We start from the raw sequence: 14813 nt of genomic DNA on the forward strand, positions 1-14813 counted from the left end.
TTTAAATGAATAAATGTTCCAAAATGTATTTCTTTGATTCTTATTTTCTTCCTATATTCTGGCATTTTTAAACTTAGCTTCCATCAGGAACAGTATCTGCTACCAATTTTAAAGAGAAATGTAAGGGAGATTCTAATAGCCTCTTAACATTTAGAATTTTCAGCCTCTACCATCTTGTACCCCATTAGGATGTATGATTACAATGCACCAATAAAAAAGTTTAGAATTTCCAAAATGCAAAAAGCCACTTGTCATCAAACTTCCTAAAAATATGCTTTTTAAATTAACTTTTACTCCATTAAGTGTTTGCTTAACTATGAATGGTATATAATTTCAGTGAAAAGATCCAGTTCCTCAAAGTATATCAATAATTATTTATTTGAAGCTGGGCTTGGTGACCCACACCTGTAATCCCAGTATTTGGGAGGCTGAGACAGGAGGATTGAAAGTTTGAAGCCAGCCTCAGCAACTTAGTAAGGCTCTTAGCAACTTAGTGATATATTGTTTCCAAATTAAAAATAAAATAGGACTGGGTGTGTAGCTCAGAGTTAGCATGCCCCTAAATTCAATCCTTAGCAACACACACACAGACACACACACACACACACACACACACACACACGCAAATTGGTTATATTATTTCAGTATTTTTATTTAGTGTTTTTTTATTTTCAACTTTGAGTGAGACTATATTTCTAGATAACTAGGCAAAAATATAAACTCTGACTTAGTATTATATACTGTCAGACAAATGATAAATTCTAAAGGTATTTTGTAGCAAGTTAAGATTTCTGAGAATGTATGAAAGAAAAGAGTGTAAGAGAGAAATAATAAAAAAAACATTTGCAATGGTATTAGCTATTGTGTGCCTAAGTCACCTAATTTTAAAATATATTTTTGATAGTGAAGTATTTTGTATCCTTAAAGTAAATGAATTTTCAGATCTTGTGCATTCAAACACTTTTCTTGAATTCTGATTGTTAGATATCTTCCTCTACCCCCTCCTCCTCTCTCTCTTTCTCTCTTTCTCTTGCTCTCACTCTCACTCTATTTGAAACAAGGTCTCATTAAGCTGTCGAGGCTGGCTTCAAACCTGCGATCCTCCTGTCTTAGCCTCCCAGGTGCTGGGATTACAAGTTTGTGACACCACGCCTGGCTCCAGATTTTCTTTATATACTGTTCTATCTCTCAATGGGATGACTCTCAAAAGACCTGCACATTTGGGTTTTGCATTTGAAATTTTTAACTATTTGGTATAGTTTAGCTTACATTTTATGCTACCTTTTTCTTTCTTCTCTTTAATATACACAAGAGCTTTTCTTATTATAGATGCCTAAATATATAGTTTCCTTGTATATGTTGTAAAATGCTAATTTCTCAATATTTTTTATTTTTTTTTAATTTTTTTTGGGGGGGTCCTTGAAACCCTTCTACCTCCAGGCTACACTCCCAGACACCTATTTTTTATATTTTTATTTGAAAACAGGATCTCTTAAGCTAGTGAGGCTGGCTTCGAACCTGTGCGATCCTCCTATCTCCACCTTCCAAGCAAGGGGATTTACAAGCGTGCGCCACCACGCCCAGCAGGATTCATATTTTAAACATATTATTTCATTCTAAAAAATGCTAAAAGGAGATTTTAAATATAGATGATAATGATATGCCTGACATTCATCTATTTATTCATGAATATATATATATAACTAACAAAATGCCTAAAAGGAGATCTATAATATTGATAAAGAAGCTATTTTTAAGTATATTATTCTGATGATACTGTTAGTCATTGAAAATTTTTAGGTATAAATATGGTTCTCTACCTATACGAATTATTTACTCCAGTCTTCTATTCCCTCTTCAGTTATAATAGTTGATGGTAACTTTGAGTAGAGCTTCCTCTACTCTCCAGATAAATTTGCACTTTCTTTTAGTGTTATTAGCTTTGTAATTTCCTCCTTTTTGTTTCTAGGAAGAATTCCAAAGTCCTTTTGCAAGTCGAAGTCGAGGATACTTTTTATTTAGGGTATGCACATACGATGTATTTTTAAAAACTATCAATATAAAGTGAAAAATGCTTCCACTGTGCATTTATTTAATTGACTCATTAAGTTTAATTTTTTTTAATGGAATGCTTCAGCTGGGCGTGGTGGCGCACCCTTGTAATCCCAGCATTCAGGAGGCTGAGACTGGAGAATCGCTGTTCACAGACGGCCTCAGCTACTTAGTGAGGCCCTCTGCAACTTAGTGAGACCCTGTTTCAAAATAAAGAATAAAAAATAGGGCAGAGGGTATAGCTCGGAGGTCAAATTCCCATGAATTCCATCCCCAAACCCGCAAAAACAAACAAACAAACAAACAAACAAAAAAACAATGGAATACTTCAAAAATTTGCATGTCATCCCCAGGCGTGGTGGCACACCCTTGTAATCCCCACACTTGGGAGGAAGAGAGAGGAGGATCATACAAGTTCAAAGCCAGCTGTGCTGGCTTAAGAGACCCTGTTTCCACATAAAAAAGTATAAAATAGGTCTGGGAGTGTAGTCCGGAGGTAGAAGGGCTTCCAGGAACCCCAGTACCACAAAAAAAAAAAAATTTTTTTGTATATCATCTTTGCAGAGGGGCCATGCTAATCTTCTCTGTATCATTCCAATTTTTCTTTACTGTATGTGCTGCCAAAGTGAGCACCTTACATTTTAAAGTTTATTTATAGGGATCTGACATCAAGGGTTAACATCTGACATTCTCTCCTCTCAGTACCTTATTGCTCCAGTAGCACCACATCTCTGATCTGTTCTCTGATTCACTATTCATGTTTGTAAATACTTCAAGTGATATTCATGTGCTTTGCAAGTGATATTCATGTGCTTGGCTGCTTAATTTCATGATACATTGTTTCTTAGGTTCCAAAGAGTCATTTAATAAATTTTTGATGCAGTAAATTGGAAGAGTTATAACTATTTTCACAAATTCTTGAAAGAATCAACTATAATAAAGGCTACACGTAGAAAAAGCCTCGTGGTGGCATTTCTCATTTTGTATGCCTGAATTATATATGAAATTGTGAGTTTCTTTCTAAGCAGCTAAACTTTGTAAAATATTTGCATTCTTAATACATTGCCAAAATTTTTAATTAGTTTATTCAACAGGACATCTACTAGATGCTGGGCGTTGAACCAGTGAATGAGAATAAAAATACAGGACTTGATTCCTGAGCTCTAGGAGTCAATAGCCTAATAGAAGAAATAGATGAGTAAAACAAATACAAAGTACAGTCATCCCTTGGTATTTATGTGGAATTGTTTCCAGACACCCCAAGGACACCAAATCTGAGGATGCATAAGTGCCTTCTCTAAAATGGTGTGGCATTTGCATGTGACCTACTATATATTCCTATATATTAGAAATCATCTCTAGATTACTTATGTTACCTAGTACAATGTTAATGATATAAAATATGTTATACCATATTGTTTAGGGAATAATGATAAGAAAAACAAATCAGTACATGTTCATTACAGACACAATGAGACAGACAGGAAGATTGCAGTTTCACAATTTGGCAAGGCCCTCTGCAACTTAGGGAGACCCTGTTTCAAAATAAATAATAGTGCTGGGGGTATAACTCACAGGTAGAATGCCTCAAAGTTCAATCCCTAGCACCACAAAAAAAAAAGAGAAATAAGAAAGAAAGGAAAGAAAGAAAGAAAGGAGGGAGGGAAGGAGGGAGGGAGGGAGGGAGAGAGAGAGAGAGAGAGAGAGAGAGAGAGAGAGAGAGAGGAGAGAGAGAGAGAGAGAGAGAGAGAGAGAGAGAGAGAGAGAGAGAGAGAGAGAGAGAATGAATCTGTTAGAAATACAAATTAGGGGTCCCTGCCTCAGACTTACTAAGTCAGAAACTCCAGCTATGGGATTCTGTTTTTACATTGTGAAAAGCACACACACACACACACACACACACACACACACACACACACTCCTCCAGATGATTCTGACACACATTAAAGAGACATTCCTCTGTATCATTATATCACTATTCTATGAGTATTGGCTTCCATTCTTTGTTATACTGATTTACTTCTAATTTCTTATTTTTCAGCCACGCAATGGGAGAAGATCATCAGGTTTCATTTAAAATGGTATGTGCTTAAAAAAATAGATGAGTAAAATAAAAATGAAATGGTGGTATGTGTTTCACAGCTGAGTTGAATTTGAAAATTTGTTGATTCCAAATATTCACAAACTAAATTATGCTCAATGAAGGCTTTTATGTATGTTTTGAGAGTCTGTAAACCCTGGAGCATTATCGTAGGCACTGAAAACCACAATAAAAATTCAAACCTTGATATAATTAACACTCCTGACTCAACCTTCTGAGTAGCTGGACTTACAGGTGTGTGCCAATATACCCAGTGATAATATATTAGACAATAATTTTTTAAATCAAACTGAAATGCGTATTGATAAATTTATAACACAAAGTAGTCTATCTTGATAAATATTTGTAATACTAAAGCTAAATTATATCTTGAGCACACTTTTGCAAATATTCATTTAATTTATCTCAGCCCTTAAATGTACTTAGCTTCATAAAATTAATTTTTTTATCTATACTGTGGATTGAACCCAGAGTCATTCTACCTCTAAGCTACACCCTAGCCCTTTAAAAAAAAAATTGAAACAGGGTCTTACTAAATTGCTGAGGCTGGACATGAACCTGCAATCATCAAAGGTAAAACACCACTAGGTTCAATCCCTAGTAACACACACACACACACACACACACACACACACACAGAAATTATTTTCGGCATTGAAAGCATTAGGATTCTTCTTTAATAACAATTAAAAACTCCAACCTAGGAATAGTGGTACATGCCTGTAATCACAGTACTTGGAAGGCTCAGACAGGAGAATCACAGATTCACAACCAGCCTCAGGAGTTTAGCCAGACCCTCGGTAACTTAGTGAGACCCTGTTTCAAAATAAAAAACAAACTAGGGATAGAGGTATAGAAGTCGAAAACCACTGGGTTCCATCCCTAGTGCCACAAATAATACATACATACATACATACATACATACATACATACATACATACATACATTGAAAATAGCAAATTAGAAAAATTGGTAAAGAAAGCAAAACACTGATCCTTTGCAAAAACAATTTTAAAAAACTTTTTTTTCGGTACCGGGAGTGGAACTCAGGGGCATTTTACCTCCGAGTAATACCCCCAGCCCTATATTTTTATTTTTTACTTTGAAACAGGGTCTCACTGAGTTGCAAAGGGCCTCACTAAGTAGCTGAGGCTGTCCACGAACCACTATCCCCTTGTCTCAGCCTCCCAAATGCTGGGATTACAAGTGTGTGCCATCACATCCAGCTAAAAATAATTTATTTAACCTAGCATAATCTAGAAAAAAAGGCTAAACCATAAATATACAAAATACAAAAATATAACAAAATTTAAAAAGATATAGAAGAAATGGAAATTATAAAACAGTACTTTGCAGTTGAGGATATGACTTAGTAAGTAGATCACTTGCCTAACATGCTGAGGCCCTGGGTTTCATCCACACTACAGCCCCCCCCCCAAAAAAAAAAGTACTCTGCACATCTTTGTGAATATTAGTTTGGAAAACAAGATAAAATGGAGGTTTGTCTAGTAAGGTAGATACTACCAAAACTGACCACAGAAGAAAGAAAAAATTAAAACAGATTAATAGCTAAAAGAAAAATTTTAAAAATCCTGTAGACACTAATCACTCAAAATGTAGTAAGACAATTAATTAAAAAGTTTTAGCTCAAACAGGTAGAATCTTCAAATATTTTATGAAGTCAACCTAAGATTAGTGCCAAAATATTTAAAAAATAATGGAAACTTAATACTACTTACAAATAGCAATGAAAAAAACTTAAAAGAAATTTCAGTAAATAGTATTCATCAATATATTTAAAAAATTACATGACCCCAAGTTGAGATTTGTTTTAGAAACCCAAAGATCACTCAACATTAAGAAGTCTTTAAAAACATTTCATAATTAGAAGAAAAATTAGCTGGACGGGGTGGTACACACTTGTAATCCCAGTAATTGAGAGACTGAGACAGGAGAATTACAGGTTCAAGGCCATCTTTAGCAACTTAGTGAGGTCCTCTGCAACTTAGTGAGACACTGTTTCAAAATAAAATAGGACTGGGGTGTAGCTCAGAGGTAGAGGTAGAATGCCTGTGGGTTCAATCCCTGGTATTTCAAAAAAAGAGAAGAAGGAGAAGGAGGAAGAGGAGGAGGAAGAGAAGGAGGAGGAGGAGGAGGAGAAGGAGGAGAGGAGGAGAGGAGGAAGAAGAGGGGGAAGGGGAGGAGGAAGAAGAAGAGAAGGAATTAAAGGATAATCTCAGTGGATGCTCTTGGTAAATTTTCACATCAATTTCTGATCTTTTAAAATAAACTACTATAGAAAGAGATAAATCCTTTCTTAATTTTATGTATATAATGGCTCAAACAAAATTAGTAGCAGGCTTGATAGTGAAGCCCTTTGGAGCACTTCCATTAATGTCAGGAACAAAATAAAGATGCTATTTTACTTTTTTTGTTTAATGTAGTTCTTAATGTATTGTCCAAGTCAATTAGATAAGAAAGAAATAAATGAAACATTGGAAAGAAGAAAAAAAAAATTAATGTGTTGATAGGACATGCCCAAGAACTTGAATTCTGAGACCATGTTTGGCATTAACTCCTGTTTCTAAAGAGGCCTGATAAGTGATGTTCACTTGAGAAATATGAGAAAACATGGTTTTTTTGTTTTGTTTTGTTTTTCTGCGGTGCTGGGGGTAAAACCCATAGGCATTCGACCTCCTAGTGACACACTCAGCCCTGTATTTTTTTTTTTTTTTTAATTTTGAAACAGGGTCTCACTGAGTTGCAGAGGGCCTCACTAAGTAATGATGCTGTCCGCGAACTACAACCCTCCTCTCTCAGCCTTCTGAATGCTGGGATTACAAGTGTGCATCTCCATGCCTGGCAGAAAACGTGTTCTTAATTTTTTATTTTCCAAGGAATTAAGAACAGAGAGTTAGTGAGAAAACTTCTGAATTTTATGATGTCACAAATGTACACAGGCACTTAAAAAATCTGCACACCTATAATCCCAGTACTTGGAGGTTGTGACAAGAGGATCACAGGTTCAAGGACAGCCTTACCAATGTAGCTAAATTCTCAGCAACTTAGCCAGATCCTCTTTTAAAATGAAAAAAAAAAAAAAATGGTGTCTTGCTTGGAGATAGGATACCCCTAGGTTCAAATCCCTATTCTCTTCCCTCTACACATCCACATCCATTGTAATAAACAAAAACCAGTTTATTACTAAATGGAAAATAAAATCCAAGAATGTAACCCCAAACTAGTGCTAGAGTATTCACAAAGTGAAATGGAATTTAATTCATGATTTGATCAATTTGATAAAATTTCTCTGAGGCTGAATATTATTTATTTGGAATATTCCCAAAATTGGGATATATATGGACTAATTTGCTACAAATTTCATTTACTTTTCCTATAGAAAAACAACTTGACAATAATTTTATTTCTTCATCTTTGTTATCTGAGTATATGTTAGAAAGTGGCTAAACCAGGTGTGGTGATGCACGCCTGTAATCCCATTGCTTGGGAGGCTGAGACAGGAGGCTTGCAGGTTCAAAGTTAGCCACAGCAATTTAGTAAGGCTCTCAGCAACTTAGTGAGACCCTGTTTCCAAATTTAAAAAAATTTACTGGTATTGATGAACACTAGTATTAAATGTTTCATATGATTAAATACTGTAAACCTTTGAAAAACACAGATGTAAGTGTTCTATCAGAAAGAGGTTAAGTGACAATAGTAAAAAATATAGAGATTGAAGCTGAGCATGGTAGTGCATGCCTGTGATCACAGTACATGGATACTGAGAAAGAAAGATCACAGACTTAAGGCAGCCTCAGCAACTTACTAAGATACTGTTTCAAAATAAAATAGGGCTGGAGTTACAACTTCAAGGTAGAACACCCCTGGGTTCAATCCTTAGTACATATATAATGTATACATGCATATATATGTGTATGTATGTGTAGATATGTATATGTATATGTGTGTACCCATAAACACATGTATATACATACACAAACTGAAGAACAGCTGATAAATACCTCAGATGTCTATGTTCTTATATTGCAACAAAATATTTATAAAAAGTCTGTAAACAAACATTATATACACATACTCACATGCTCATTTACAATTGAATTTAATATAATTTTTCATTTTTTTTACAGATGCCAGATAATTTTTCATGAAAATGATGCTATGGAATACAAAATGTACTAACATTTTGTTTTCTTTTAAAAAAAATTCTTCCTAAATTTATGCTGTCGAAAAATCCCTATATTGTAAACAGTCTCAGTAAATGTTGAAACTGTAAATGTTTAATCTGTTGAAAATAAAAAAGCATCTTAAAATATTTTTTCTTACTGTTATAGTGATGTGATTATAATAAAACTGTAAATAATGATGTTCCTTAGATGCCTGCAGCTTTTGACAAAACTGGCACACATGGTGTTGTTTTGTTTTGGAGTTTTTTAGAAAATATTTTATTAAAATTACTCATAAGGAATTCAATGGACTAATTTAGTTTATCTCATTTGGATTCTTTCAGTGACAAACTAATCAACTCATAAATATCAGAATGCCCAATAGCACAATCTTAGAAGGTGAATACCAACTGAAACTACACTAGTTGAGAGATTTGGTCACGGCCCATCCAATGGTTCTATAAGCGAATTATGATTTATATGCCAAAAAAGATTTCTGATTAGCTTTGTGTGATGGTATATACCTATAATCCCAGTACTTGTGAGGCTGAGATAGGAAAATCACAGGTTCAAGACTAACTTCAGCAACTTATCAAGACTCTCAGCAACACAGACCCTGTTACAAAAGCAAAAAAAATGAATGAATGAATGAATGAATAGGTTGTAGTTCAGTGGTAGAATGCCTCTGGGTTCAATCCCCTGTACCAAGAAAAAAAAGATTTCTGACTGCTACAAATACATTAATGGGGATCTTTCTGCCAATTCATACCATTCATTAATCTTAAAATAGTTGTTTCACCCTGCAGCATCTGAAAGACAACCAGTCTTGTCCATTGCCAGAAAGAAAATATTCTATTGAGGATCAAAAACATACTTGGAAAAATTTTTACACCGAATTAAAGTTTAGTAGCCAGAGAACATCAGATGGAAGTTGAGTTTACCCACACACACTCAATTTTTTTCCTTCTGACTTACCTCTTTGAATTCCTACCTTCACCAAGGAGGTTGTTGCTGATTAGAGGGGGGTCGATCTTTGAATGGGTAAGATCAGGTCATTTATTTATTTATTTATCTATTTATTTATTTATTTATTTTCTTTCTCTCTTTCTTTTTTCTTCTGCATCTGGGAATTGAACCCAGGGCATTTTACCTCTAAGCTACACATTCATCCCCCTTTTTTATCTTTTGTTTTTTGTAAAAAGGAGCTCACTAGATTGCTGAGCATCTCACTATGCTGTTGAGGCTGTCCTTCACCTGCCATCCTCTTGTCTCGGCCTTCCAAGTACTGAGATTACAGATGTGTGCCATCACACCCAGCTCCTTTATATTGTTTACAGCAGAATAATAAACCTGTCTTCTTGATGTTGACCAATGATTACAGCTTAACTAAAAAGTTGCCAAATTTTATTTCTGTCAGTCTAAGTGAAGATCATAAGGAAAGAAGAAACAGAAGGGGACAAAAATTGCATTTTTTTTAAAAAATGAAGGGAGGGACTCCTGCTCTAATGCTACAAATGCATGGGGCAGTATTCATTAGTTCTCTTCACAGTAACTCAACTAGCCTCGATTCCTTTTTTGGTTAAAATAATAAAAGGGGTTGAATATTAAGTAGCAGTTCCCAGGTCCTCTAGAAAATCCAGAAAGATGTAGTTGCTGACATATTTTGAAGGCTCCTTAGGATAAGAAAGGAGGAGATGGTAAAAAAAAAAAAAAGGAGAAATACCAAGATGGTTACAAAACGTATGTTTTTAAGCATTTACATTGAATAATGTCTCATACACACATACAATAGAATATATTGGCTGCTAGGGGCACAGGATTTGTATTCAGTACTAACAGTATTACAAATGAAATGGTCCAATGATTAACCCAAGTTTTATAATGTGGCATTAAAGACATTTTTGCCAGGTGTGGTGACTGTCGTCAGCTGTCCCAGTACTTAGGCTGAGACAGGAGGATTTCAGGCTTACAGCTAGTCTCAGCAACTTAGGCCCTTCACAATTTAGAGAGACCCTGTTTCAGAATAAAAAATAAATAGGGCTGGGAATATAACTTACAGGTAGAATGCCCCAGGGTTCCATCCTTAGTACCACAAAATAACAATAACAACAACAACAACAACAACACTTTTTCTTGTTTTCCAAATTTTATTGGGCATGCCTTTGGGTTGGGAGCAAACACAAAACCATTTAATGACACCAAGTGCTTTTTCCAAGTTGATAGCAACTCCTAGTAAACATTCTTTTGGTAACTTAAACTCCAAGTAACACAATTATCTAGGATTCCTACCCAAAAACAGAGCACCTGTCTCCTAATGTAGTAAGTTTTTAAGTTGAGTTCGGGCAGCCGGCAGCCCTATTTGAGAAACTAATGAAAGCTCTGGCCCTTAACTCCAGAAAAAATGTACACATAAAGTGATGTGTACAGCAGAGTCTAGGCATCAGGTGTTTCCGCCAAAATTTATCTAAATACGGCTTTGAACTTCAGGTTAAGAGCTCCTCACCACAGGATTGTGTTGCTTCTCTTGGAAAAGAGCAGGGTGTGGGATGGAAACAACTGGTTGGTTTGGTGATGGCGCTGGTAGAAGGAAGGGTGGGAGGAGCACCAGCATCGGCCCCACAAGGTCAACAGGAAAGGCGTTACTTGAGATAGATGCTTCAAGACTTGCTGGTCAGGACCCAAAGCCACCCCTAGACTTCTAAGCTTCCGTGTTGCCTGGCAACGGAGCTCACTGGAGTCACCTGCGCAAGAATACCCTCCCCCTCCCCCACAGGCGTTGGAAACCGCAGGGCCTGAAGCCCAGGCTCCCTCCCGGAGGAGGCTTCAGGCCTCAGCCCCTGCCAGTGCCTCACCTGTGACACCCGTGACCCGTGACGCCAGCATCAGGGAGGCAAAGCTCAACACCATGCAGGTGAGGGATGGGGCACCCCGGGCAGCTCTGGAGCAGGCTTGAGAGGCCTAAAGAGGGAGGGAGGCCCGCCAGGTTGGGTTCTAAACTTTGTTCTTGGTAAGTGCTAAGCTTTTCATGTGTCTCTAACTTTGAGAAAACCCTTAACTAGCCCCAGGAGAATTTCATTTTTTTAACATTCAAGACTGTGGTTTGTCACTGTTAAGTGCTGTCTGACGTTGACACATGAGTCCTGGAAACCCTCCGCCACACAATTTCCAATTTAAAAAGGAGAATAGCATAGGATGCCATGTCGTTCACCTGTAATACCACCTACTCGGAGGCCAAGGCAGGAGGATCACAAGTTCGTAGCCAATACCGCAAAAAAAAAAAAAAAAAAAGAAAGAAAAAAGAAAAAAAGAAAAAAGAAAAAGAAAAAAGAAAAAACGAACAACAACAAAAAAGAATATCAATATTAGCTCAATTGTAATTCAACTATTCTCTCTCACAAACCTGCAATCTCCCAAGTACAGAGATTACAAGCATGCGCTACCACGCCCAGATCTCTCCCACTATCTTAAAGAAAAAAATCAGAATAGAAAGCCTAATAGTTTCACATTTCTTTTTTTTTTTTTTTTTTTGGTGGTACTGGGGTTCCTGGAAGCCCTTCTACCTCGGGGCTACACTCCCAGACCTATTTTTACATTTTCATTTTGGAAACAGGGTCTCCTAAACCAGCGCACGGCTGGCTTCGAACCTGCGCGATCCTCCTGTCTCCGCCTCCCAAGCGCGGGGATTACAAGCGTGCGCCACCACGCCCGGCATAGTTTCACATTTCTTAAGAAAGACTAGCTGTATCTGGAGTTTTCCTGGTTGCAAAATCAATCAATCAATCTATTAGACTTCCAGTGATTCCTTAAAAGGTTCATCTTCCATCTCAAGCTTATTAACCAGAAGCCTGTGCTTTTCTTTGCTTTTAATTCGTGTGTGTGTGTGTGTGTGTGTGTGTGTGTGTGTGTGTGTGTGTGTGTTGCGGTACTAGGGATAGCTAAGGCCATTGGCAAACCACGATCCTCAAGTCTCAGCCTCCTGAATGCTGGGATTACAAGCATGTGCCACTACACCCAGCTGCTTTTAATTCTTTTATTCACAGAGTAAAATTCCCACTTTCTGACTTATAGAAACAGCTTTTTCCACCTGGTCCCCCAAAATAAAACCACTGGAATTTATATATTTAAATTTTACATATTTAATTTTGGTACTTGTATATACCGGATAATTCTATAGGATATTTTGAACCCAAATTATGTATAATTTTAATGGATATTCCTTTCATGTTAATAATAGATTCCTAGCAAGCACATTTTATATGGTGTGCAATAAAACATTGCAGATTTGTCCTGATTTGCATCTGCTTTTCAAGAATTCAACTGAAATGAAATTGAGAGTGAAGGCAACAGCTGATTAACCTTTCCTTGTTCATTTACTTACTCACTGATTTATTTAGCATCTATATGCAGCACTTAGGTTTTAGATATGCATCTGTTGCAAAAGAGTTTACTATGAGCAAAGGAATAAGAGATATAACTACGGCAAGATAGAATGACATAATAGCTGGGCATGGTGGTACATGCTTATAATCCCAGTATTTGAGAGGCTTAGACAGGAGGATCGTAGGTTTTCGGCCAGCCTCAGCTACTTAGTGAGGCCCTCCACAAGTTATTGAGACTCTGTTTCAAAATAAAGAATAATAATTTTAAAAAGGGCTGAGGGTGTGGTTCAGAGGTACCACACACACAAATAAAATGCCAATATAATTTGAGGAAATAGAGTATGGTGCCTTTTTCTGTCAGATAAAATTGTATAAATGATTTCTAAAGGTAAAAGGAAAAGCAGAGTCTAGAGCATTGACTGTTACATTAAGTCCCATTGAAACTAACCCCTAGACCAGGTAAAGAAGTGCAGTCAGAGAAGATCGAACAGATCCATAAAAATATAGAGTCATGAATATCAAGAGTGTTTAAAAAAAATTTTTTTTGCAGTACTGGGGATGGAACCCAGGGGCATTCTACCTCCTAGCTATACACCCAGCCTTATTTTTAATTTTATTTTGAAACAGGAGTCTCACTGAGTTGCAAAGGGCCTCACTAAGTAGCTGAGGCTGTCCATGAATAGCAATCTTCCTGTCTCAGCCTTCCAAATGCTGGGATTACAAGTGTGTTTTCTTGTTAAAGCACTCAAGAGTGTTTTAACAAGATAAAACTAAGCCATGCCTACTGTAGGCTGAGGGAGGAGGATTCAAAGTTCAAGGCCAGGCTGGCCAATTGAGTAAGACACTTTCTCAAAAAAGAAAAAGAAAAAAAAAGAATAAAAAATAGAAATAGTCCCCTCGGTTCAATCCCCAGTACTGCAAAAACTAACAAACCTCAAATTCTGTTTAAAAGATCAAGTACAATGAATATCTATTGAAATTAGCAATATGCAGCTTGTAAGTAATCTGACATAGCAATTTTAAAGTATTAGAGGCAGAAGCCAAGTTTGGAGTGGGTGGAAGAGTGAATAGGGAGTAGAATCAGTTACGGTTTATATTCTAATTCTTTTCAGACAGTTCTTTTTTAAAAGCTTAGCAATAAAACCTGGCACAGCAATAGACACCTGTGACCTCAATACCTGAGAGGCTTGACACAGGAGTATCAGAGTTCAAGGCCGGCTTTGACAACTTAGCAAGACCTTGTTTCATAATAAAAAAAAAAAAAATAAGCTGGGTATGGTGGTGCATGTCTGTAATTCCAGAATTTGGGAGGTTGAAACAGGAGAATCACCACTTCAGCAATTTAGTGAGGCCCTCTACAACTTAATGAGACCCTGTTTCAAAGTAAAAAAATAAAATAGAGCTGCATCGTAGCTCAGAGGTAGAATGCCCCTGGGTCCCATACCCAATACCACATACATATCCAAAAAATCTTAGGAATAAACTTAACTAAGGAGGCCAAAGACTTGTATATAGAAAGCCATAAAATTTAGCTGATAGAAACTAAAGAAGACATAAATAAGTGGAAATATATCCCATGTTTGTGGATATAAAGTACCAAAACAATCTAGATACAAAGCAAACCCTGTCAACCCCAGCTATATTTCTTTTTGCAGAAATAGAAAAACCCACCTTAAAATTTATATGGAATCTCAAGGTATCCTGATAGCCAAAACAATCTTGAAAAGGAACAAAGTTGGAGGACCTTGAGATGGATAGTGGTAATGGTGTAAAACAGTGTGAATGTACTTAATGTCACTGAACTGTACATTTAAAACTGGCTATTACCAATTGTGCTGCTATGAACACGAGTATGCATATGTTACTGTAGTTCTCTGATTTCAAACCCTTTGGAAGGATACCCAGGAGTGGTATAGCTGAATCATATGGTGGATCCACTCCCAGTTGTCTAAGGAATCTCCACACAGATCTTCATAGTGGCTGAACTAGTTTGCACTCCCACCAACAGTGTAAAAGACTTCCTCTTTTCCCACATCCTCACCAGCATTTGTATGCTTGCCACTCTGAGTGGGGTTAGATGGAACCTCACTGTAGTTT

At 36.7% G+C, this 14813-nt stretch overlaps 1 protein-coding gene across 1 annotated transcript in view; it reads left to right on the plus strand.

Annotated features, from left to right (window-relative positions):
* The window catches only part of NMU (neuromedin U), a gene marked incomplete at both ends in the record, with an annotated part of 30665 nt that extends 26536 nt beyond the window's left edge, over positions 1-4129 (plus strand). The window contains 2 exons of the mRNA XM_080697065.1: positions 1970-2023; positions 4094-4129. Coding sequence (XP_080553191.1) covers positions 1970-2023; positions 4094-4129 — 90 coding nt within the window. The remainder of the gene's footprint in view (positions 1-1969; positions 2024-4093) is intronic.
* Positions 4130-14813: the final 10684 nt, after the last annotated feature.

This window comes from Muscardinus avellanarius, assembly GCF_963383645.1.
Source record: "Muscardinus avellanarius genome assembly, chromosome: 6".
In the NCBI taxonomy this organism is placed as follows: Eukaryota; Metazoa; Chordata; class Mammalia; order Rodentia; family Gliridae; genus Muscardinus; species Muscardinus avellanarius.